At 38.4% G+C, this 26,766-nt stretch overlaps 1 protein-coding gene across 1 annotated transcript in view; it reads left to right on the top strand.

The window, feature by feature from the left end:
- KIF26B (kinesin family member 26B) overlaps nucleotides 1-26,766 on the top strand; it is a 295,015-nt gene that overhangs the window by 223,800 nt on the left and 44,449 nt on the right. The window contains exons 6-10 of the mRNA XM_017806836.1: nucleotides 4,714-4,920; nucleotides 6,465-6,558; nucleotides 8,540-8,802; nucleotides 11,447-11,630; nucleotides 16,144-16,303. Of these exons, the coding sequence (XP_017662325.1) occupies nucleotides 4,714-4,920; nucleotides 6,465-6,558; nucleotides 8,540-8,802; nucleotides 11,447-11,630; nucleotides 16,144-16,303 (908 nt within the window). The remainder of the gene's footprint in view (nucleotides 1-4,713; nucleotides 4,921-6,464; nucleotides 6,559-8,539; nucleotides 8,803-11,446; nucleotides 11,631-16,143; nucleotides 16,304-26,766) is intronic.

The raw sequence follows: 26,766 nt of genomic DNA on the forward strand, positions 1-26,766 counted from the left end.
GTCCTTCTCCACAGAGTATGAACATAACAAAAGGTCCATGACAGGTCACAAATTGAGTTCATCTGGGGAAAATCCTACAATTAGCAAATTCCTTGTTCAAGGAATAGTGGATGTGTATATAGGGATGCATTAGGGAAAAAAAGGAGAAAGCAAAGGAGCATAGTTCAGGCAACTGAAGTTGTCATAGAGTTACTTAAAAGGTCTATGCTTATTTTTACAGTACAGTAGCACAGTGATAATACAGCAATTCCCCTAAATCTTCCCTTGGTTCTTCTGAACGGTACCCATGAAGGAACCCTTCAGTGCCAATAATTGCCATTTAGAGAGAAACTTATGAAAAAAATACTGATTTTTATATATGTTCAGAAAATGTATATGTTTTTAAAACATGGTGTATATAATTTAAATACACACACGTATGTGTAAAATAAACACATAGACAAAAATACATAAAATTCTCGGTTGTGGAAACCTAGACAGTATAGCTCTGATTCCACTTTTATTTGTGGCATTGCACACCAGGAGTAATATTGTGGAATTCAATGACTGTAGAACTCATGCAAGAACAAACCATGTCTTTGAAGGCAGATGAAGTAAATGGGGGTGCTGTTGGATTAAATAGTTGTCCAATGAAATCCTGTAAACTCATAAGAGAAAACACATTAAAATTGTTAAAATGCATGAGCTGAATTAAGAAATGAAGCTATATCCTAGAAAAGGCACAATAATGATGCAGAGCAAGTGACCTTTTATTCTCTCCCTCCGCTCCTAAGGTAGCTAATTCTTGTTGAGTTCAGCCAGATTTGCATGGCTGACCAAATCAGACCAAAATTAGGCCCAGGTTGTTTTTTTCACCAAGAGCCCATGTCTCAAGAGATTGCTTTTGTGTTTCCGCATAGTAACAGTCAAAGGTACATCTTGGCTGGGCACTGCCAAGACCTGGTCACTGGAATTCAAATAAGAATTTCTGGCAGACTGAATGGTCCCATTAATTGCAAGTGGTATCTCTGAGACGCTTCAATTACACAATATTAGTGGGAAACTGTAACACTGGACTAAAGGAGTAATGACACATAGGAGGTAAAGCAGAAAACCTGCTTTCTTCTTTTTAAGGAGAAGTCCAATTTACAGTTTATTTAAATATAAATTGCAAGCATAAAGTATTAGAGTTCTTAAACTTCACTCTTCAGTTAGTTTCAAATTAACCATACTGTATTTCTGCCCTCCCCAGAGCAGCACTGTGATCTGCTGTCTGTTCCTTAAATTGAACCGAAGTCTTTTAAGTCCATTAAGTTCCTTTGCAATCCCCACAGCTGACTGAGTTACATTTGCCTAACCTCATGCTGCCTCCCCTGTGGTGTGGATTTTCAGGGTCCAGCACAGACTCTGAGCCTCCTCCCCTTAACTCCAGCTATAAATTGCAATGAAGGACTGTGAAATGGCAGACTGTGAAATGGGAGGCCTTGGTCTCCCATTGTTTCTACTGCTGTAGCTTAGTTGATTTACTCTTGTCATAACTACTGTTGGGAAGTGCCTTGCTTGAATCCTTGGGTTTAGTTTACAAGCATTATTATGTTTTATAATGGAGTGTCTACCTAATGGCTACTGCCAGTCCTTTGAGGCCAGGCAAGGACTGTATGAATATATCAGTGTGCCTTGCAGTGGAGTAAACTGTGACTCTGCCCATTTTACAGATGGGTAGTGTGAAACAGAGATTGAACCACCAGCTCACAATCATGCTGCATCTGAGGCACAGCTGTCAGAAGAGGTCCTACCTCCCCAGTCTCAGCCTGATTCCCAGACCAGAAGCCTGCCTGTCTTGTTAGAAGTTATATCTGGCTCAGATATTTTAAAATATGTTTTGGTCTGCCTATTTTAGTGTGCCATAATTGCATATGCAATTCTGAATCCCAATATGTATTTCTCAGGGCTGAAGTTTGCCTGTATCTTGCCTACCTATTGGGTTTTTGTTATAGTCACAGCTCCCATGGCATATAGGCAACATACATTTTGCACAGATGGGATCTAGTTGTCTTCTCAATTAATGTAATGTAAATCAGGAGAAATTTGAAAGAATTGCACTGGTGTGAAACTGGCCTGGAATAATACCGTAAGTATCTACAAATTACCAGATGAGTTCAAATAATCTGTTGCTACTACGTGTGTTCAATGTCCATCACACTCACGTGCTTAACTTTATTTTTGCTAGAGACTGTCACACAGATTTGTGTGTGTGTGTCTGCTGCTGAATTTGGTCCAGGAAGAGAATTTTTTTTTTCTTACAGCAAAAAGAGTAACTTTAGGCAGCCTAGAATGTAGGGACCTGCATCTCAGGTAAACATTTAAGATGCCTGTGGTGCTGTAGAGAAATCAAGAAGCATTTGTGCAGTGCAACTGTTCTTATCTGTTATAAAACAGAACATTCAAATTAAGTGCTAGAAATGCTTGTTTCTCTCTATTGCCTACAAAGGGGTCAGACAACTGACTCAGATGGAGATAGCTCCAACAGGCTGGTCTAAATGGAGGTGAGCCAAATTGCCCATGATATGGTGTGCCAAGGTGCACAGACATTTTCATGATGAGTAAGAAGTGGTCCAGATATGAGGATACCCACATGTAATCAATAGGATATTCCTCTGCCCTAGCACACATGAACATGGTCTTTTTCAACCTAAATTATTCTGGGATTCCATGCAGAGGTGACACTTAGGGACATGGTATAGTGGTGGAGTTGTCAGTCATTGGTTAACAGTTGAACCTGATGATCTTATGGGTGTTTTCCAACCTATGTGATTCTATGACTACGTGAACCATAAGGTCTCAAAACAAAAATCCCCAATGCACAGGACATTGAAAGGTTCATGGCAATAGAAGTATTTTTCTTGAGAAATGTTTATATTTACCAGAGTTGAGGAGCCAAATGGTCAGAGAATGTATGCTGTTAGACAGCTCCTGGGACTTCAGAGTTGAGCTCTTTTTTTTATAGTAGTTCATTCAGTTTATCTGATGCTAGTAAATTTTTAGGATTTCAGTTAAATTGTTCTTTTATTCAAGGGAAAGAGGAAACCTTTGGAAGCTGTTGGAAATTAGGGGGATTTGCAGTATTACTTCAGTAAGAAGTGGCAGATATTAATCTGACTTTGTGTGAAAAGGTTTAAATCTGGATTCAAGCTAGTGATATTATACCATAACATAATGGGTATAGCTGTAGTTAAAACTGAATGCCCATATAGTTTGAGGCCAGAAAGAACTCTTAGACTGCCTGTGTATGAAAGCTTGCTAAATTTTACACACTGTCTATTCTCCAAACCCCCCAAAAACTTAACACAGTTAGCTCTCCTTTGCACACGGGGATCAAGGATTAGAAGTACATGGATTCACAGTAGCTAAAATTACACATAAACTTAAAGGGAAAGAGTTTTCTTAAGCAGAGCAAGTATTTTATTTAACATAGTTGAATAATAACATTTATGGTTTTTTCCAGCAGATCAGTCTAATGCTCTTGATATTGGTATCTGTTTAAAAATGTGGGACACAGTAGAAAAAAAGCCAAAGGCACACAAAGTTGAAAACAGGAAAACAGCCCAAGACTGATACTGTCCTTTGTTTTCTTGATGCTCTAGGATTTACAGCTGTACTCCCTCCCTTTCCTGCTAACTTGACCAGTGCCTCCCTTCTGAGCTTCCAAGAGACCTAGGGCTGAAATAAACATTCAGACCTCGCCCATTTCATGTGGAATGACCAGGGTTGTTGGCTGACACTCACATGTCAAACGTGGGTGGGTTTGATGCAAGTGACGTATGATTAAGGAGCATTAAGATAAAATTCTGTCTAGTTGCTATGAAAGTCAGTCTGCTCTAGGACAGAGCTGGCAGAGAGGGAGCAGTGATGCTTGCCCTGTAAGGTTCGGGAGCTTACGTGTCTGCAGGTGGTGAATTTGTGGGGAGAACTAAAGCCAGACTGATTGTCCTGTTTTCCTTACATCTAAATTGCTTACGAACTGGGCTAAGGATGCGGCATAACCTCATTAAATCTATGAAGATTTATTTTTGTCTCAAGAATAACATTTTATTATGTAGCTATTTAATGAATTGTGAACTAACATGTTTTAACAAATCTTTTAGCACCTATTACATCCACTCCCTTGATAATAATTTCAAAATCTGACCATTAAAACAGGACTCTTTTCACAACTCTTTGATGATGACACTTAGAACCGAGCACTTCATCTTTGCTTTTGAATTAAAATTGTAAAGGTAATTGTAAATTACAGATCTTTTAGGTACTTTTATTGATCAGAGTTTTTGTAGAAACTGCAGCAGTTCTGATAGCTTAGCAGTCTAGATTACCTTTCAGCTTTCTTAATTGGGCCACTAGGGTATGGTTAATTTTCAATTTATATTGAGAGTAAGACAAGGTGATGTAATACCTCATCGTTGTACTTGAGTAACACCAACACTAAAACACCATGATGTACATCATCATTCTAAATACACAAGTAGATGGAGATGAGTTCTGGCTTTATTTACTCTGTATTTTAGGATAAATTCTGCCTCATAATTCCTGTGCGTTCACTAACTTCCACTGAGACACTAGCTAAAACAAGCAAGTATGAATTGGTTGAGTGTAATTGGAAAATTTGTTCAATATACCAGTCTGGAGCAGACAACAGACTAATGAAATTTGCTCATCTATTTGTGTGTTTGCTGACAGGTCAAAGTCATGGTGCGCATTTCTTCCACACTTGCCAGAGATACATCTGAATCCAGCTCTTTCTTAAAAGTTGACCCTCGTAAGAAGCAAATCACACTCTATGACCCGTTGGCCTGCGGAGGTCAGAATGCTTTCCAGAAAAGGGGAAACCAGGTTCCACCCAAGATGTTTGCTTTTGATGCAGTTTTCCCCCAAGATGCATCACAGGTAGGCAATGTATGATCCGAATAGTTATCAAAATAGTAGTGTGCACCAGAGCCAAATTAATTTCTGCTGCAGCAGTAGTACCTTCAGGGCTGCATTTGGTATGCCATCATTATCAATAATGAAATCAGTTTATTAAATTTTAACTCGATAATTGTGTGTTTTCTTTATTCTTTACTGTAAATAATTTGTCCTAAAATTATACATGCAATAAATGTGCTAAATGGTGCCTCGTAGGAAAATCCTCAATATCAACAAGCATATTATAAAATCTTATTATTTGGTGTATACAGAGATCTGATCAGAGCTGCAGTTCTCTAATACAGTCCTCTATTTGTTAAGGGGTCAAGGGTTATTTTTAAGGTGTTCTATTGTATAGTTTACAATAAGAAGCTGGGGATTTTAATCTACAAATCTTTATTCATGTGTATATATGCAGATTTCTTCTTTTTATTAGACTTCTTTGGTTTGATGAACTATGTTACCCAAATGTCATGAGGACAGCAGAAAAGTAAAGTAGCATTGTAAAGTATAATTAGAAAACCACTCTGTAAGGCTATTTCTGTACTGATAAACTAAACAGAACTGGGACACAGGACTAGCTAAAGTACTGTCATATAACTGTCATTAGGCCAGTCCCTCACCTGATTCTGGTCCCAGCAGCTAGCACCTCCCAGACTAATGCCTGGATGCAGTTCAAGGGGCTGGCCTGTGAACAGTCCCTTACTTCTCCCATTTTATTTTATATTGTAGAAATAGTTTAGAAATGGCCATGAACTAGGTGAATTTATGTGATTTATTATCAAATGTGAAGTGCTTCCCATCAAGGCCTAAACTGTGAATTCTGATTTAGTTTCATCCACTATTGATAGGCAGTTGCTACAGAACCACTGTAAACCATTCAGCCTTCTTGAACCTTAAATCCAAGAATGCTCAGGGTAAATTTCAGTGTTGTACTTCTTAAAATACTGTTACAGTCTTCAGAATGGAATCTACTGCTGCAAAACGCTGAGAAGACTCATAGTAATGTAGTCACTCAGCTAGTACCAAAGAGGCTGTTTGTTCCCCTGATATTCTTTACCAACATGCTAGTGTAATTGAACTCATCCATAATTTGGTAAATAATAGATCCTGTAAAAATTCCTCAGTATTGGATTGATTTTTAATCAAAACTGTATTTTAAAATCCCCTAAATAGGCAGTTCTAACAGGCCAACCACATCCCCTTACAATAAGTGCATTTTTTTTAACTCCACAAAGGATGTTGATGGTTCAGCGAATGAAACTTACTTGACAGAGAACAAAAGTCCTGCTTCATGTGCTTACACAAGTAATGTCATTCCCATCGACAGCACAGGTCACACGAATGAGACAAGCAGGATTAGACTTTTTGATACTTCAGCATGCTAACGTGAGCACAGATGACATTACTACCATTTTCCAGTGAAAATAGTTATTTTCCTTATTATTGTTAATGCTTTTCTTTTCTTTTTCTTTTTTTTTTTCTTTTTCTTTTTTTCTTTTTTCTTTTTTAAATACCTATGACAGGCTGAAGTATGTGCTGGGACTGTGGCTGAGGTGATCCAGTCTGTGGTCAATGGGGCAGATGGCTGCGTGTTCTGCTTTGGTCATGCCAAGCTTGGTTGGTATTGTTAAATTTCCCTACTCAAGCAGCAAAATGAATATTTTAACCCAAGATTGCTAGTATATTATATCAGGGAAAAGAAACTTTCACTTGTCTGTGTATATTAATTGTATTGTATTTGAAAGTAGTACACTGTGCATGATCAGTACTACACCTTCACCTCTTGCTTACACATCTTTGAATATTGTATAAATATTGGACAATTGTTAATGAATGATCCAACAGTGATTTACAGTTTTACAAATGTGCTTGGTATTGGAGATGGTTTGCCAAAATACCACTTTTATCAAGCTGTGTAAAGGCTGTTAGTATTCACTTAAATACTTGATGTTTGTGATGACACTATTCAAGTGTTGTGACTGGACACACAAATAGTTTGATTTATATTCTATTCCCTAATTAAACAGTTCACTCATTACTAACCTGTTCCTGCAGTGTCTACAACAAGTCTTATTCTAATGGTTAACTGAACGTTACCAGTGGATCAAAACTAGCACTTTGCAAACACTTCAATAGAATTTCAGGTATTCATGGAAGGAAAATAAAAAGGAGAATTGTCATCATTAACACACTATTCTTTTGAAATAATTGGATTTCAAGAGTAATCATATGTTTTGCTCCTGCCTACCTAGTTGTATTTTGAAAGTACTGTCTCTTGAATGAAGAGGGTTTTATTGTCTGCATGCAATGATCTCCGTTCTTTACTGTCTCAAAGAAACAGAGTCATATACATATAACTTAAAAGGATAATTCAGTTTTTCAGGTGGTAAAGAAGATCAAGCTGTATCAGGTCACAATTATGCCAAATTATAGGCAACAAAAACTGGAGACTGCTGAATGTTGCAATGCCACCAGCTCTGGTACAATGAATGTAGGAGGTCACTACACCACAAGGTCCCTCTGAACAAGGCAGGAGCAAGAGTAGGATGAGCTCTTAGGTATTTAACCCCCTTTGACTTGCCAAACACAAGATAACAAGTGAGATGGAAAAGGAAACCACCAGATAACAGTGTTTCACAAGTTCTTTAGAGAGGTATTAGCTAGGGCTTTGCTGGAGTACGAGTTGAGTCTCTGCAGTTGCATTGTTAACTGCACCACCACCATTCCACAAACTATTGATAGACCAGACCTTGACACAGACACGTGCATTCCACATAGATTCAACGTAAGAAATGAAACAAGGTGAAGAAGCCAGGAGTACTTGCCTGAAAGGATGTACACCTTTATCATTTGGCTTATAAATTTAGGAGCTTTAGAAAACTTATCTAAAAGCGTTATATGTAGTGACACCTAAAGCAGTATAAGATCGTACTCTATGTCTGTTCTTAAATAGCTAACTTTTACAACAAAGACAAGCCAAAGCTATAGCTGCAGAGTCAAATAATACCAAATGAGGGGGTGGTTTTGACCCAGATGAAATAGTTTTTATTGTGGACCCACTTCTGCACCAAATGATCACATATACCTGTTGTGCTGGGTTTTTTTCCTTTTCTGTAGAAAGTTACATCTGTATGATTCTGGGACTAAGTTTATGTCAATCCCACCCCCAGCATATGAAATGTAATATAGTGCTTTGAAGTAAAATGGTATTGAAAGAATACTACACTTACAGTATCTAAAATAGGGATTTTTAGAGACCATGGCACTCCTGCTCTACTCAATTCTCTCCACAATTCACCCACACCTATCAGAGGCTGCAGTGTTGCAGTGTTGCAGGGTAGGGTCCTGCAGCACCTTGCCTGGAGAATGGGACAAGTCAGGGGAATGCACGAGGTAATGATTTTTGAAAGCAGCTCAAGATTTCATCTGCATTCTCCATGTACTAATTTGTCTGCCTGCCTGTCTTTTCCCTTTGCCGGCTGTGCTTGTTGTAGTGAAGTTGTTTTCAGGAGGTTGCGCAGGATAATCTCTCTTGGCAGAAGGCTGTGAAGGTTCTGGGAATAATGTTTTATTTTCTGCATCCCCCTATTCCTGACAGGGAAGTCATACACCATGATTGGGAAGGATGATTCCATGCAAAACCTTGGCATAATTCCTTGTGCCATCTCATGGCTCTTCAAGTTGATTAATGAACGGAAAGAGAAGACAGGAGCCCGCTTCTCAGTCCGAATTTCTGCAGTGGAAGTGTGGGGGAAAGAAGAAAATCTGAGAGACCTGTTGTCAGAAGTGGCTACAGGCAGCCTGCAAGATGGTCAGTCCCCAGGTGTCTACCTTTGTGAAGACCCCATTTGTGGCATGCAGGTGAATCCAAAGTTCATTTTACATTGAAACAAGCAACATGACTTTTTTTTTCTTTAGCTATTGAAGTGGTTCAAATTCAAGAACTACCCAGAGCATTAAGTTTATAGACTTGAAAGTGTTTACTTTAAAACATGCAAGAACTTTATGACCTGCAGCTGCAGGGCCATCTGCTTTCCTGGCCTAAATATTTGTACCTCTGGTATAACTGATATTGAGCAGGGGCTTGTGTTTGCAATAAAATTTGAAAACATTCAGTGCAAACAAAAATTCACCTCTTTCTTTAAAAAAAAAAAGTGTGATCTCTCTTTTGTAAAACAACAAGCTAAAATATTTACAGTACTGCACAAATAGCTGTAGGCCATTAATATGGCTGTTTATTTCTTAATAAACTATATTATTTATAGCATTTGCATTAGCAATGTTGCAGGAAACATTAATCACTACTTATTAATTGCTGCCAAGAAGTAAATTCCTGAGCTGGGCAAGTCAAGAAAAACTCGTCTCAGGTTCAGAGGTTTAGCAGGAATGAGTAACTGGCTCATGTATTTCTGGATAACCATGAGAAATTCTCAGCAGCCCTATCTTTTCACCCAACTTGCTTTGAGGGAAAAAAAGGTCTATTCTTTCATTTTGCTGTCTGTGAGGGCATAAATATGCTTTCTGTATGAGTAGATGAAGAGGGAGCAAACAAGTATGATAGAGCTTGAATATATTCTTTCAACCTGAAAGGCAAAGGCTGATTCCATCGAGAACCTGCAGAGCCCTACCTATCTAAGAATGGGGAGGGGAGGGAGGAGGGAACAGACCCACAGGGTCATCTACACTATATCCAGCTCCAAGCATCTAGAAATCATTATTCAATCTACACAAGTCATGAACTGTGAGATTTTAAAAAACAAGTAAAAAATTTTGTCTCTTATCTCTCTGTGGTTTAAGCTTTTTAGGCATACTTATTTTTCATTCTTTTCCATTCTACCTAAGGACTACAAAGTTTCATCTTGATTTTGAATAACAGTTAGGGTTCTCTTTTTCTCTTAACTCCTGACTTTAGTGTTTTATGAAATACTTACACTATCTCAAGAGATCTCACCCTCTGGTATCCACTAATGGGTGCAGTCTAGTGAATATGAGATGAGAGACTTGAGTCTTCATAGTTCCCATTGGGGTGGTAGATGGGTCAGTTAAGATCTGAATTAGCATATGTACATTACTTGTATTACATAACTGTGTGACATCTACCATCTCCTTAGAGCTTAATTCTTTACCAAGGTATTTAGCACAATAGCAATAACAATAAATATCCCATTATTGTGGCTTATTTTCATATAGATACAGCTATATACAAAATGAATTATTTTAGATCAGTGAAGAAGAAGTATCTCCATGAGACATCTATGTATCTCTGCAGTGTAAAATATTGAGTTAAATTGCAAGGGAAAGAAGCCTTTTTATGTGTTCTTAAAAGACATAGCGACATTCTGGAGTCATACGTCCTACACCTGAATTCTCAAAATCCTCGAATGAAGGGAGGTTATTATATTATAGCCATACAGATATGCAGAATCAGCAGTGTACATAGCAAATGAATGATCACTATATGTCATACTGTCTGTCACTGGACCTTTCCAAGTATGCACATTGTTGCTTACATTAGTGAGATCAGCCCACAGACTGACCTGCCTTCTGCTTGCCTTGTTAACTCCTTCCTGCCCCCCTCCCTCTTTCTTGAGAGTGCTTAGCCTTCAGCTGTGTCACCCCATCCCACACACAGCCTCAGCTTTATCCCTCCTCGGGCTGATTAATGGTCACAAAGAGAAGACAGAAGTACTGTCTTTAGGAGAATTTTACTTATAGCTATATTATATAGCAGGGGAACAAACCCCAAGAAAGGGAGTTCCTTGCTGTTTTTACACCAGACAAAACAAGCTCATCCTATGGGCTGTGGGCCAGTTTTGCGTACTGCCGAAACTAATGCTATCAGATTGCGCAGTCACGTGTCCCTTCACAGACAAACTAATCTTAGGTGACATGAAACATGCATGCATTCCTAATGTTATGGGAGGGTTAATAATATCTGCCCTCCTAAGCTGTCTGTCACTTTGGGGAGTTAAGAGCAGGCTGGTGACTGGGATTGAGGTCCAGCAAATGTGAATGCATGTACATTACCTTCCTTGTTCCATTTAATGGATTGCCCTGGCTTATTAGCAAGTGCATAAGCTTTTGGTAAGAAGGGGTAAGGAAAGGGCTTCTCTTCTGTGCTGCTCCCTGTATGCCACAAGACTAAGCACAATTTTCAGTCCTGTTATTTCCCAGATTTATCTGGGACCATATGTCTGTGGACTGCTCCCTTCTAACACATTTGAAGGGTAATGTAGCCCTGCCACTGCCACTCTCCACCAACTATTGAGTTTTGGATTGACATGTCTTCCAAAATTTTTTTTCCTACTTCCAGCCATCAGGGCTCCTGGAGGGCATGTTATTGCCACTGCCAATGTCAGTAGAGTCTCATTGCTTTGGCACTTCCTCCTTTTTGGTCCCAGCAGAAAGCAGCATATCCACAGTATGTGTTGACTGGTGTAAGTTGTCTGGTGGTGTTGACTTGTGTGGGAGTTTCTAAATGATTTCTCCCTTGTGTTAACTGCAGCTTCAGAATCAGAGTGAGCTCCGTGCCCCTACGGCAGAGAAGGCTGCCTTCTTCCTGGATGCTGCCATTGCCTCACGCCGGAGCAGCCAGCGGGACTGTGATGAGGAGGATCACCGCAACTCCCACATGCTCTTCACTCTGCACATCTACCAGTATCGCATGGAGAAGAGCGGCAAAGGCGGAAGTGAGCTGTCCTCTTGCTACTTTCTCTCTCCTCCAGGCCTCTCTGGAAACTGGCTTTATGTGGGCCTTTAAGCAATGTTCTTTAGTGGTGAAAATGAGCAGAGTTTTTCATTTAGCATTGGGTGGGGCCATTCATACCAGCAGACCATTCATGTGCCAGGTGAAGACCCACCAAAGGCCATTGAAGGCCACTGGGAATTATTGCCATCACTTGTCAGTTTAATTGCTGTTGTGGAGATACTGACAATTCTCAGCACTGTGTGGGCCTTTCCATCCGAAAAAAAGAAGGTGCTTCCCAAATTGTCTTTTATTATTATCTTTACAGATAGTGTTGAGGTAATGGATTAAAATATTGTGGTGACGAGAATTCCTTGCCCCCTTTATGTTAGCTGTTCCTCTTTAGCACCTGAATAGGGCAGTGTGTGTGGAAGTTCATGTTGACAATCCAGAAACTGGGAAGCTGATGCTGGCAATCAATAAACTATACCTTTTCTTGGAAGTACATGTTATTTTAGTTGCTGGCCAAACTATGTGTGCACAGAGGACTCTTGTTCTTTGTAAAGGCTCCAGACTTTTCAGGTAGACTTGCTCCCTCTCTTTGTTATAGATGCTTTTACTGGCTTGTGTCTTTACTTCCATCTCCCACTTGTCCATGAGGAAAAGATACTTCTGTGTCTACTTATATATTGCTATAATTTTCGAGGCTTTCATTTGGCTCACACCATTTATATTTTTTTATTATACTTGTCTTCTGTTTCAAGACTCCCAAATTGTTTATGACTACAGAGAGTGGTTTTTTTTAGTGAGTTCCAATGAGAAAAGATTTGTATAGTATGAGGCACCCCTGCTGAAAAAGAAAACTTTCATGTTAAAATTCTTTTTTCAAATAATGTTTTTTTACAGGAAAAAAGTTTGTTCAAAAGACACCAGAGACATCTGCTTCTTTAAATTTGTGGGCTTAAGCAATTCTGCAGAAACAGCATATGTGTCAACTCCTGGCTCTGCATAGGTTATCTGTAATAAGGAATAGATTGCAAGCTATGATGTGTAGTGGGTGATCACCACTACAGTATTAATATCTAATGTTTGAATGAAGAAAATTTACATTGAATGTACTTATAAGAGAGAAAACCAGAAAGCTGCTCTAAACGGAAATACAGCTTGCATGTGTTTAAGTAATAACCCCTGTGGAATTGGCAGGCAGAAATCTCAGTTAACTAAAGGTATATTAATTAACCACCCTGCAGTGGAAAGAAAGACTGTGAATACTCAAACAGATTGGTTTATAGAAATAAAATGGCTGATTTTGAGGGAATAATTATTGCAATTATTTAATACTTAATGCTTTTTACTGCATGCAAGTACATGTGCATACAGTCCTTTGCTACTATTTTCAAATGCCATTAGTAAAAGGGAAAATACTATTTTCCTGTGGCTATAATTTCAAAAAAAGAAGACATGATCCTGTTGGATTAGAATATTGTATGCTTTGCCCACTGCCTCTAGTTATATCTTTGTCTAGTGGCCATACCACCTCCTGTCTTCAAGTTCCCATATCTGAGTGGCCTTACAAGCCAGGCAGGGTCAGATCTGGCTGATAATTGAATGAGGAGGGAATTCCAGCTGCTCAGAAAGGGCGCCTAGTGATTATCACTGTCTCCTGCTGTAATGAAGGACTTCTCAGAAAAAAACCATGAAGATAGTAGAGATATAGATTCCAGTAACAGGATTTAAAAAGGATAGGAAGAAAGAAAAGAAAAGAAAAAAAACACAACCAACAAAACCCCTCAGCTTCTGAAGGATAAGAGATTAAAGGGCTGACTAACATGTGATTTTGGTAAAAAATTACTGTTAGAATAAGGCATTGGTACTGTACTTACCTCCTTGTTAGATTCATTACTAGGGATGTCGTGAAGCAGGCCTAGCACCATTGAAATAAATGACATTGAGGCAGAACTGGCACAGTCATTTTTCAGCTGTCAGCTCTGCAAAGTCTCTATGGCCAAAACCAAGTGTTACAATGTTTCACTTCTTTTCTCTATAGTTGTCAGGCACATTAGTGGAGAACTTGCCTAACAAATAACTTCATTTTCAAGCAAGTGGATCTACAATCTTAAAAATGTTACTTCAGCATGTAAATTAAATTAAAAGATCTAGTAATTTATCTTATTCTGCATTTCCTCAACCTGTGTAATAGCAATATATGTGGAAACAATATGACTGAGCTTTTGAAAGTTAGTGATTTCGTTCATTTTCTTTTGTTTCCCTGATATCTGGTAATCTTAGCAACAGAAATACTCATTTTGTATGATTCAGTAATGTCACCTGCAGTCATTTTTAGTAGCAACAAAATGCGTTTCTTTGTTTTCCTAACGAAATGATTGGGAGATACGCAAAAAAGGTAATTTCAGTCTTATGAGGGTAACAATCTTAGAGGACTCAAGGACTCTTAAGATTTTTAAGGACTCTTAAAGGGGAGACAAAAGTCCTCCATGAGAAGTTTAGAGGTGCAGATACCTGACTGGTTCACCAAGGAAGCCTAACTTTGTGTGGCAAATGCAGGAGCCTGTAGTGTGTGTGGATACTACTTCCTTGTGAGAGAATACGTAGAAGTCCAGTGTGTGAAGAAGGTGTTGCCAAACACCTGATGTAGCTGAAGAACTGACAGGACTTAAAAGCAGCAGAAGTCATTGTATTTTAACATTTATTGACAGAGATACTGGATACACTTTTGGAATGTTATTCTCAAATACCATAGTATAAATCACTTTCACAGAAAGAGTATTCCATGTTCTTTTGTCTTCTCTCTTCTTTCTTCCTTCTTTCTTTTTTTCCCTCTGCTTACTTTATTTTCATATCTTCTCTTTTTCTCTTAATTCATTTTTTCTTTTATAATAAAAATCTACTTGTAGTTTTATTGTTATTAATTTTTAACTAGCCATCAACTATAACTGAAACAGAATTATAAAATTATACATAACACATTTTAGAGAAACTCTTCCTTTTTTTTAATAGAAAGTTTTGTGTCATGCAAGACACCAGGTAAATAGGACTAAGCAATGAGCCCTGTGTCTTGCAGTGCTAGCAAAATGAAATCTCTTTTTTCAGTGCAGGTTAATATGTTTTATGTTATAGTAAATAGTTATATATAGCTTTAGTAGCTGTATGTTTTCTATATTTATATACATTTTCATAGTACACTTTCTGAATCTGAAAAATTATATGATTGTGAATCACCTTTTTATCAATATGTAGAAGTTTTACAAATGTCTTCGTCACTTTTTATGTAATCCTTCTACCTTTTACAGCACCAATGTGTCTGCCATGCAGCTACTGAATGCAGGGCCATTGAAAAAGGATGTTTGTGATTGATAAGGCATTTATAAAGCAATTAAATAGATCCATAAAATCCTTTCCTAAGGTTCCCATCATGTAGTTGCTCCCATTGCCATCTTTGCTTGTGAAAGATGTCCCTGCTCAGTGCTAATACTTCTTTTTACCAAATGTGTAACTTAAGATGCTGTGTCAAAATGCCTGTGACTTTGTTTGCATAAACTCAGATGTAAAGTATTTTCACTGCTGTTTAAGGTAGGTTTGTGACCTTGAATACTGCTCTTACCTTTTGAGTTAAGATCCTAGAAATATAACTGCCTTTTCCTACATATTGTTTCTAAACTAACTCCTGAGAATAGGGAAGAGTGCTCAAAGATGGCTTGCAAAAAACTCAGCTAGGAAATTGTCTTACGAGAGTAGAGAGCTCGAAGCACTTCTGTAAAGTCTGCTTAGTCCCCATTCTGGATTCATAAGGAACCACAGGTTTTTAAAGAGAGCAAATGTCTATTAATCTTGATGTTTCAATGGTAGCATCTTCTTACTCTAAAGGTAGTGTGTTGATACAGAATAAACAAAAAAAACCCCATAAAGATCTAGTGCCAGTCTTACAGAAACTGTTTTCAGAACAGAGGATCTACTTCACAATCACTCCAGCATGGCAAACTTTTTCTTAGCTGAAAGGATAATGTAAAAGTATGTAGACTTAAAGCAAAGTTGAACATCCCACAGATACCACAGGTTCTTCTTAAGATACAGGATTCAGGATGGGAGAAATAAAAGAAGGATCCTTGCTCACTAAGCAGCAGTTCCCAGCCTGCAGTATTCCAAACAGAGGAACAGTAGTGACAGAGACAGAAACAGAGCCAACTCAGGTACAGGCTAATAAAGCTATATTTAAAAAAATACAGTCACGTTGGTGACTCTCACAGAGTTAAACCTGGAGGAGAGGGTCAGTACTGAAAATCTTGGCAATTTTTACACAAGTCTGGAGTAGACAGCAATGTACAGCAATAAAGACTGACAGTGAGTTAACAGGACTCCTCCAGTTTGTGTCTGCTAACATGAATTAGGGAAGGTTTCTGTGTTGTTTCCTCTTCACAAGTCTTGGTGAGTTTTCTGCCTGCATGGGAAGTTGCTCTTGGAGACATACACTAACTCTTTGCTTTCTTTGTTTATGGCAGTGTCTGGAGGTCGCAGCCGTTTGCACCTTATTGACCTGGGCAGCTGCGTGAAAGTACTCAGCAAAAACCGTGAGGGAAGCTCGGGCCTCTGTCTCTCATTGCCAGCGCTGGGCAATGTCATCCTTGCCCTTGTCAATGGAAGCAAACACATCCCATACAAGTAAGTGGTGTTCTGGGTTGCACCTAATTGGAGGATGCTTGAAAGCAATTTGCCTGTCTGGGCCTGAGGCAGATTTGGGTAAGGAGGAAAACAGCCTGCTGGGGTCAATGCAGCTCTCTTGAGCTACAGCAAAACCTGCCTAAGCTTCAGTGACACCTGATCTAACCTGACATCTGTATTTAACAAACAGGTTTCATAAGAAGAAGCCTGCTGAAATCAGACTCGGGTGTCTGAAAGATCCTAAGGCTTGAAGTTCAGCACTTTAGGGTTTTGTTTTCTGGGACTGTTCAAAGATTTTTTCAATGTTTCAAAGGATGTGAGAGCATTTCATGTTTGCTCCAAGGAGAGAAGCATTGCTGCCGTGATGCAGAACTATAGAGAAAATTATTTTGCTGTTCATTGTGTGGAATTTACATTCCTGAAAATATATGTCACAATGAGTATGAATGTTGGTCATGAGATTCCTTCTGTGACCCAAGGTTACTTTGCATTTTTTTATATGGTTTGAATCTCAGTGTCAGCCTTTCACCTGCAAAAAAGAAGTAGGCCCTATTTGTCACACTAGACAAGTGGCCTTTGCTACTGCAGGCAACTTCTGGGGAATGAGAAGAATTGCTCGCCTCGTAGGTGTGCTTTGTACTCATTTCTCTTCATCGTTGCTTCACCCCATTTGTCATGTGTGCAGGTCTGAGAGGAAGCTTGGATTCATTACCCAAGCCAGGTACTCACACGGCTTTCCTATTGAGAGTTTCTGATTTTGTGGACAGTATTGCTTTTCTCTAGCCTAGAGCTCAAGGAATAGCAACTAGCATCGTGGGAATGGCTTACAGTAGCAACTTGTAATCAAACTGCCAATGAATGTCACCATTCATGAAGGACATGTATATGATATCGGGAGTTAGGAATGACAGGATGACATGGAAAACGAAACAAGTAATTCACAGAGCAATATTTCAGTCCACAGATTTTACCCTTTTTATAATTTTAAAGGCTACAAATGTGGTTATTTTCTCATGTTCATTTAAGATTGCTTCTCTGGTTTTGTCTTCATTTTGGAAAATTAAAATGCATTGAGGTTGGTTATAATTTTATTTCTCTTCTAACATTTATTTTCAAAAATTATTTAGAAGTCTGGACTTAAAACGTGCTTTCTGGAAATATTCCCATTCCTAGAGCTCAGTAAGACTGAAATTCAGTTGAGGGCCAATGAAATTTCTTTGTATAAACATTCATTAAATGTTTTGTGAATCATGCACCTAGTCATAGTGTAAAAATAGCTTGAATTTTGCACTTCACAAAGTGTAACTCAAACTATACTTATCAAAAATCTGTTTTCCTTCATGTTGAACTTTAAGGATGGAAGGGAAGGTCAACTATAGGAATAGAAAAAAGGATGTTAATGATGCTCCCTAGGCTAGAACTAAACATACAAGGAGTAGTTACCAAATACAATTGTCTTTCTGGGAATGATTGACTAGGAGAAAAGCATTACCAAACATTTCTTCTACTTGCTACATGTCCAATCTCTCACACAGTCAGAGGTGCCAGCACAGTTTCTCATCCATGTCTGTACTGCTGAAGCTCTCTTCATGCCACAATCTCCTCTTGAATTCACTCCTTTAAAACAGGTATTATAGAGTATAGAGAAGTGGTCAGTCATCTGCAAATCAGAGGCAATGTCTTGTTTCTATGGAGGACTTTTAAAATGTAATCTGAAAAAAAAATACTGGCCTATTTGGATCAAATTTTGTCTTCTTGTTGAGTAGAATCCAGAAAGCACTTTTCCCCATATGCTATCTATTCATGAGCCATGGAAATAGAAGTTTTGGTGGCTGGGTGAGCATAAACACTTTTTGCTCAGTAATCTGGCAGAACAGGTGTGTGCTGCTCCTTGGTGGCAAGGAGAGGAAGGGGGATGTGGGTGTGTGTGCTGCATTGTAGAAGAGTAGAAGAGTCTGAGTATCCCGTAGACAGACATGACGTGTTCAGTGGCATCTCTTGTTTAGAGCAATGACTAACCTATCTAGCTGAGATAATTTCTCTTTCTCTAGGGGTGTTTGCTTTCATTGTTAAGGATAAAATAAAATTTTTGTTCACTGCCTTTGTTGAGTGGGACCAAATGAAAACAATGGAAGTGTTTTCTTATGTGACAGTTCTGCACAATGTGTGTGGTCTCAGCAAATTTCCATAGACCAGTAGACAAAATGCATCTTTTCTTTATCTGAGCTAATTAACAGCCATCAAGTGTTTTATGGCAGCCTCTCAGTAGGCACTGCATTGCTTCCTGAGAGCCCAGAAACTCACAATTCATAGATTTTCTCTTACTGCAGAAATTTGGTTCTCTAAACCCTAAGAGGCTGCAGGCTCTTAAACTCCCTTCAGTGCTGTATCCAGCTCTATCTCCGCAGGTAGTAGTTGTAGTTGTAGGGAAAAGCTTGTTCAGATTCATAGCTGGTATAAGCAGATGCTACTGCATTGCCTTCAGTGGTCCGTGTGTTTGTGCCAGGGATGAATTTGCCTCTCTGCCTGCAGTCTCTATGCATGCTGTTGTTCAGCATGTTGCTTTTCTTTTATTGTTACCCATAAAGCTAAGCCTTGGAAGCCATTAAGTTGGAATCTTTCTCTCTTGGGAACACCCCTGCACCACCACCCCATTTTTGGGAATAGTAACACATACTGACACTAGCTTTAGCAGGAACTTGTCTACTGAAGTTGTAAGAAAGTAATACAGAAATTCTCAGACATCAAACGATATAGTTTGATGTGGTTTGGGATCTTGTCCTGCATTCATGTTAAATTCCACATGGGTCTGAAGAATGTGCAAGAATCCCTATAATGGGCAAATACTTACAGCTAAGGAACAAGGACCAGACCATGATTTCTGGGAGTTTGTATCTTCCATATATGTACTTATAATCTCTTTCTAATGTCTCAGTGGGTTATCTCTTTGCCAATATTATGTCCAGTCCTATTTTGAACCTTAGTAAGCACATAATTCTGTCATGGTGTGAACCAATACGTTCTTCCAGCTCAGCATGTTATTTAAAAATAGAATTTTTAATTTGACTTAAATACATTGCCATTTTATGTCACCAGTTTCTTTTGCTCTTGAGTTATGAACAAATCCTTCAAAAGACTGGGCAAGAATTATTTTCCCCATAGGAATGTCAAATATCTTCATAAAAATTGGAAAGGGGCAATTGCAAGACCAAGGAGGAGCAAGGGAGTAAACTCCTGCCCTGACCAAGTATGATAGGGTTTAGATCTGCTACAGAAGGGTTTTGCTGAGCTACAGTATTTGTTAGTGCCATTTTATGTTTTTAAGAGAATTTGAGTTTTGCATTAGCGCTGCATTATCTGCCTCTGATTTCCAAGATGAATGTGTTTTAAACCCTCAAATGAACATCCATTTGCACAAATTCCAGATACTGTTTTCTATAGCTCACAATTCAAAAATTACTCGAGTTGCTAGGCAACATGGGTGGTGATAATTCATGGTAATGCTGTTTTGAAAATAGTCATTTTTATACATTTTAATGACTGTGAGAATGTAAGAAAACTCTATGGGAAAGCGAAAGGCTGTATGAATTTCTCTTTCAGAAATTGTTGCTTGTTTTATTTAATAGGCTTCTCTCTTACTGTGCTCTCCCAATGTGCTAGTGTTTCCAGAGGCATCCTATGTTTTGAACTACGTGCTTATCCAAGGAGGAAGTCTTGTCTGTAACATAAATGGGTGTGAGTTAAAAGCATGAATTTTATACTTGGCACTTCTGCTTCTCTGTCATACGATTCCAGTTCCTCCCAGATCTTACATACTGGTATTGTTTTTTTCAATCCTATCTGCATAAAATAAAATGATATTAAGTGAGTGATGCAAGGTTGCACAGGAGGCTTCAGGGCAGAGCCACCATATTTTAAGATCTAATATGGTGCTTAAACCATAGGCTAATCCATTTTTTCTTTCTGCATGACCTTTGGAAAATAATTTAGTTATGTATTTACTTATTTATTCCCATTTATAAAACTGAATTAGAAAACATTCAAGTAGGACTTTCTAAAGGGCATTCAGAGTTGGCAAAAAGCATTATGTAACTTTGAACTGTTGCTAGGACTGTGTTACCTTATTTTCCCCCCTTTTTTTAGAGTTAATGACTTGCATAAATGGCCCTAATGGGATACAAAATCTGGTGGTTTTTTGGTCAAGGGTAGAATATTATTGCTTTTAAGTAAAGAGAAAAGGAAAAATGTTGGATTATAGCAATGTGGTATACTAGCCTAAAGAATGAGCTGTATGTCAGATATTTTCTTTAAATTGTTAGTTAATTATTGGAATAAAAATGAAAATGAGAATTGGAAGGATCCAGTAATTCAGATTCTTAGTTAAATGGATGTATCTGCAGTTGTTTCATCTTTGTAAAAAGCTGTGTGTGAAAGTTGGGATCCTAGGCATCTTTTGCTTATGTGTCTTACCTTTTCATTTGAAGCATGAGTTATATTATTTTTCCCAAAAGAAATATTAGTGGAAACTTTTCAGGAAGAGATAAGAAAAGCTAAAACCCAGCTGACAATTCAGTTCCTGTACAATAACTAGTACTAGTATTGGAGATTTTATCCTTATTTATGAGCTTGTAGTAAGTCCTAGTTTTGTGGAATTCACACAACAATGTCTACTTACTAGGCCTAAGAATTTAACGGCACACTTGAACTATATGGCCAGTGAGCAATCTATTTAATGGTTACTTCAGCACATAAACCTAAAATAATATTTGTCATTTTTCACTGAGAAATTTAAAACACGCTTATTTTCCACTGTTACACCTATGTCTTTTGCTCCTCTTCAATGAGAACGTGATACCAAGACCACAGAAAGTCTAAGAAAAAAATCTGGTGTGCCCTTTGGAATCTCCAATATTTCTGTGTTAATTTAGTATTGAATATATTAGAAGTAGATGAAGAACTGTTTTCCTGTTTTCCTTGTGGGAATGTGAGAGCAAAAGAAGGGGGGAAAAAAAAACCAAAAGTGAGGACATGAGAGACAGCTGAAACAGAATCACAGGGCTGGGAAATAGCCTGAAATTAATGGAAGAGCTCTGAAAGACACTGAAGTTTTGTGCAAAGGAGACAACAATCCACAGAGAAGAACTGAGAAGTAAACAAGGAAGAAGAAATGAACCTATTTAAAAAAGAGGAATAAGCCTGAGAAACATCCCTGAATGATCCGGTTGTAGGAGAGCGGTCAATAGATATTTTGTTGAATGTGAAACAGTTCCTAATTAGCTATCAAAACCACGAGCTGCTCAGGGACAAAAAAAAATTCCGTGAAGTTGGCAGCCAGGTCGTATGAACAAGCCTTGGCTAACAGACACCGAAGCCACTGGAGCAATGCCATCTTACACCAGCTGAGGCCCTGGCCTTAGGTGCATGCTCTTTGACACTGGGCAAACGGTTTTGGCAATATGTAAGTGCAATGCAGTTGCCTGCAAGAGCACTGAAACACTGTCAGCATGGACATAATGAGCACTTGGAGCATCTGGCAATAACTTCCACCTTTGGTTTTTCTGTATTCTGACAATTTTACTAGGTTGAATTTCTGACAATTTCCTCCTTTATTTCAGGGAAATATGTAAAATAGATGGAATAAGGGATGCACAGTCCGTAAATGTAGGAAAACTTCTTGTGTTTTATTAGGGTAATTTAATCTGCAACTCAGGAGCACGACAATAACAGATTTATATGCCCCAGCAATCACTGTTGTAGAGTTCATCAACAATGCACTTTATCGTAGAATAGTTTTTAGAGCTGATAGTGCAGATTTGAGCTTTATCTGCACACATCTTACAGTATTATGTTTCATCATCAAGTTAATGAGAGACAGTATAAAAAATCCTCAAGGAAAGCTTCAGTGGAGCTGCCATTCCCCAGCTTTGTTTTTTCAAATGAGTCCTGCTAGCCTGGCAGGACTGTATAATGTGATAATAATTGGAGCAGAGGTGTTTGTGTGTATGTGTAGTGGGTGTACGTTGCATGTGCTGAGCCTGAACACCTGTTACACCAGGTTTACAACAGACCTCAGCTGACAGACTCCATTCTGCACAAGTATTCAAGTGAGAAGAATCAGGCCTCACAAACTAGCTCTTTTAATGCTCTTTGAACATCTCAACAAATTACTACTTTAGAGATACTGTAACAAGCAAATAATGATGGACTGCAAAATGAAATGAGAAGGGAAGTGCTTGTGGTTTATAGTTGGACTTAATAGCAATTACTAATTGCATTTAAATAGCCATTCCTATGAGCAGCAGATAACTGCATCATGGAAGGACACTACTTTGGTCCCGGGCCAGCACAGACGTGACTGGTAATGAACAAGCAATCCAAGAGCGTGCAGTTATTCCTGAAATATAGCTTGAATGGAACCCAAATAGGTCATTGTGGTGCTTTCATTTTTCACAAATTAAGCTGTACTTAATTCATTAAAATGTCATTTTGAACCTACGGTCAGGGTATCCAGCAGTTTATTCTCACCTGTTCTACCACTGGTTCAGGCTCAATTGAACATTAATACATTTTCTCTTGTGGAAATATGGTGATAATTCATTTCATGTATAATTGAACAATTTTTAAATAGTCATATCCTTGGAATAACTAGCTCTTGTACAAGGCAGCAAATTATCAAAAAGCATGTAATAATTTTTATTAGACTCACTTCACATTTTTGGTTATCTCCAGTTTCATGAACAGTTGCATATGGATATGATGTGTGAAATTAACTTTCATTTTCCTACTGATCCTTCTTTTCTTGCACAAAACCAGTGTGACTCAGGGCAAAAGATATCCCACTGCAACTGAAATAGCTTTTCTTTGTATAGTGCAAGTATGTAGCCCCTTGTTTGGAGTTGGGCATCTCATCACTAAGAAAAGGTTGCAGACTGCAGAGAATTTAAAAGAGAAGCAAGAGGAATTATGAATGGTCTGAGATGAGAGAGTTACTCACCTGGAAGAACACTGCAATGGAAAAAAAGCTTCATTGATTGCAGGAAAAAGGAGACCTCTGAGAGGGGAGATGACAACTACTCTGTAGTACTTCAAGGATGTGAATACACACAGGAGGAAGGAATTGTTTCTGATGAGAAAAGTGGCAGAATGATTTCTTATCCTTAAGTAATGAGGTGGAGGAATATAAAATTTAAAGCATGCCAATAGGGATTCCTGTAAGTCCGTGGAATAACTACTGAAGAGCTGAAGTGAGCACTTCCTTGGTAGAATGATTTAAAAGCAAAATAAATGTATAACTAATAAATATTAATGAACAATTATATAATAAACTGTTTAAGATGAGTTAGGGACTAGGCTTATGCAATTTCAGTTCAGAGTTCTGGATCCAAATCTTTGTCAATTTTCAGTAGCTGTACTTCCATTTTGATTATTTGTCTACATCCTTGATTGTAAAGTGTTTGCACATGGCTGGCAGATACACAAATAAACAATAAAATATGTTCTATTGTGTCTGCTAGAATCAACTCTGCTTTTAGGAGCCTGAAAACCAGCAGTTGTATGGATTATTACACTTGTATGACATCAAAGAAATCCAGAAAGTCTCAGAAATATCTTTCTCAAAATGCCGCTAGGTTGTCCAGTCCATTCCTGTGACAGATGATTTAACTCTGTTAACCACTTTTTTTTTCCTTCATAATTAATTACACATTTTTTTGAGGTCTCTTTCTCTTTGAATTGCAAAACCAAGTTCTGCCAAAACTCAATGTAAATCAATGGAAATCTTTTTATTGGGATTTGGCTTAAACCCACAGATTAGAAAACATGCTTATATCTAATTAGATGAGATAATCCTCAAATCCTTGCTAAGGGATATTTCATGTTCAGTGTTTGATGATTAACAGCTTATTTGTTGAAAGAGGCAGTATGTGGTTATGTGTTACCTAATGTTGAGTTTGTTTGGGATTGCAAGGGATGTAATTGATGGAATTGGTGAATGGGAAGACTGCAAAGGCACAAGCATCTATTGTTTGGTTACAGATGGGTTTGTGATCATGAATTTGGAGCTCAAAAAATTTATACAGAAACTTGCCACTGAAATGGGGATTTGTGACTACTGAAGTGGCACAAGCAGGACTATTAGATTTTCCTCTTCAATGTATATAAATAGTATTTGTGACCTTAACTTAAAAATAAACAAAACCTTTGTTTACATTTTCTGGGCAAATAGTTGAACAGTTTTTCTTCAAACTCTTTCTTTTCTTGGACTCTTTTTGACATCACCCCCTCAATGGAGGGACAGGCCCCAAAAGCTTTTAAGAGAATTCTATGGTTGCAAGTGGAGTATATTTCAGCCAGTTTGCTTCAAGAGTATTTGAATAGCATTACAACTGCAAGATATTTTTTTCCGTACAAACTTTTATTGAAGTTCTTATTTTCATAGCATGTTTGAGAGTAAAGCAATGAAGATAATCCTCTTGTGCTCTTCAGATACCAGATTCTGCTGGATGATCAAAGTTTTCTGGCTGGTGGTTGCCTCCAGGTCTATACACAATGAACAGATGTGAAGGGGGTTTTTTAAAATATGCATTGACTTTTTAGAGTTAAGCAGGCTAGTTAGAACTATCTTCTGAAATATGAAAATTACTTCTCTCTCCTGCTGCAGGATGAACTTGTTAGATTATTTTAATTTTTAAAATGTTGTTTGTTTATAAATGCCATCCAGGTGACATGCTTTCTAGCAATATCTGACAAGACTCAGTAAAATGAATGTCAGACAACAGGTTTAACTGTTTTAGCTGTATTTTCTTTCAGCTATGTTTTGTCTTATCATCACATTAGAAAAACTGTTCTACCTGCCATATTTAAAATTATTTTCCAATGAGTTATTTTTGAGAGATGGTGGGAGTTACTAGATTGTTTCTCTCCCTACTCCTTAGTTCATGCTCTTGGTCATAAATAAAGCTTCACTCACTTTGAAAATCAGTGAGAAAGTGTACATCCATACTGTTGGAAATATCAGCCCTTCTGGTTCCTTCTGGTACAGCTGGTTCCAGATAGCAGAGAGCTGAGTAGCAGAATGATGGTGGCGGCTGTTTTGGGTAGAAACTATGGAGATACAGTCTTCAATCCCTATAAATAGAACAAAACAGTTGGGAGTGGTAATAGACATGAAGGGATTTTGGAGTTTGGAAAAGGACACATTACACTCTGCAGGAGTAGGTTCTCTCACTGAAGTCCTTCTCCTGCTGGCCTTGCTGTAGGCAACTTGGACAGCCTGCAGCTTTCCCTGGTGTCCTGCCTGCCTTCAGTGGGAGTGCCAGGGGGCAGAGGTCTCACATGGCTTCCATGTTGTGTGTGCCAGTCCCTTCGGGCAGCTCAGACTGCACCAGGCACCTGCACTGCTCAGCTCTGAGACAGATGGAAAACAAAGGAGGGGAGCCACTTACAAGTGAGCTGTTAAAAGCACATCATCCTCTCTGTGCAAGTGGGACCTGAAACTCCTTGGAGCAGTCTTTTGAGGAATAAACACAATTTTCATGTCTGCCTCCAGCTTTAAACAGATTAGCAGAATCTTTTGTGCTCCTAGACTGTGTTTCCTCTCTTGCAAACAATAGTTTTCACAGGCTCTATGTGAAGTGTTTTGAAGTTACATGCCTATGCAGGAGGACAGGAATTAGATGCAGCATCCAGATCTGCTACCTATTTGGCGTATGCATAACAAAAAAAATGTTTTCAAAGGTTAGAAACTTCAAAAAACTTCACTTTTTCCAAGAGGGAGAGAGTATTCTTAGAGTTCTGTGTTCTCAGTCAGGTCATGCCAACATGCACCTCCTGAATTCTGATCATCTCTCTCATGTGTGGACATTTACTGGGGTGATGGAGGACAGTTCTTTGGATGTCAAAGGGAATTGAGAGTAACAGCTGTAGTTGCAATAAATTACAGGGACATGTAAACTGCTGGGGAGAGGCTGATGACGGATGAAGGCTGAATAAGATTTGACTCTCAAAATACATATCTGTGAAAGAGAACAAGTTGGCACCCTACCACACTGTGCTCCAGTGAGATTTGTGAAATGCTCCTGTTTTTTCTGTTAATGTTGAGGCTGCTTACTGTGGAATGTGTTTTATAGAAAAAGCAAAGGTGTGCTTTGGTAACCTTTACGATATTTTCATCATACAGAATACAAAATAAGCCTATTAAGCTGGTAACAGATTTTCTTTTCTCTTGTTAGGTGACTGCTGCCATTTTGGACAGCTGTGTGCTGTGCATTGGCATTATAATCAGTTTTTATCGGCTTTTGTTGGTTTTGAGCTGCTCTTGGTTGAAGTCTGTCGTGACTGAAACCAGGGCACAGTCCTTTGTGGGCTCCTTTGCCCAGAATCCTTCCTGTATGTGTTCATAAACATCAAGTAGGTCACACAACTAGTAAAGTTCTTTGTGTCTGTTTGCAGCTGCCATGTCTATT

The sequence above is a fragment of the Lepidothrix coronata genome, unplaced genomic scaffold (genome assembly GCF_001604755.1).
Source record: "Lepidothrix coronata isolate B3197 unplaced genomic scaffold, Lepidothrix_coronata-1.0 Scaffold16, whole genome shotgun sequence".
NCBI lineage: Eukaryota > Metazoa > Chordata > Aves > Passeriformes > Pipridae > Lepidothrix > Lepidothrix coronata.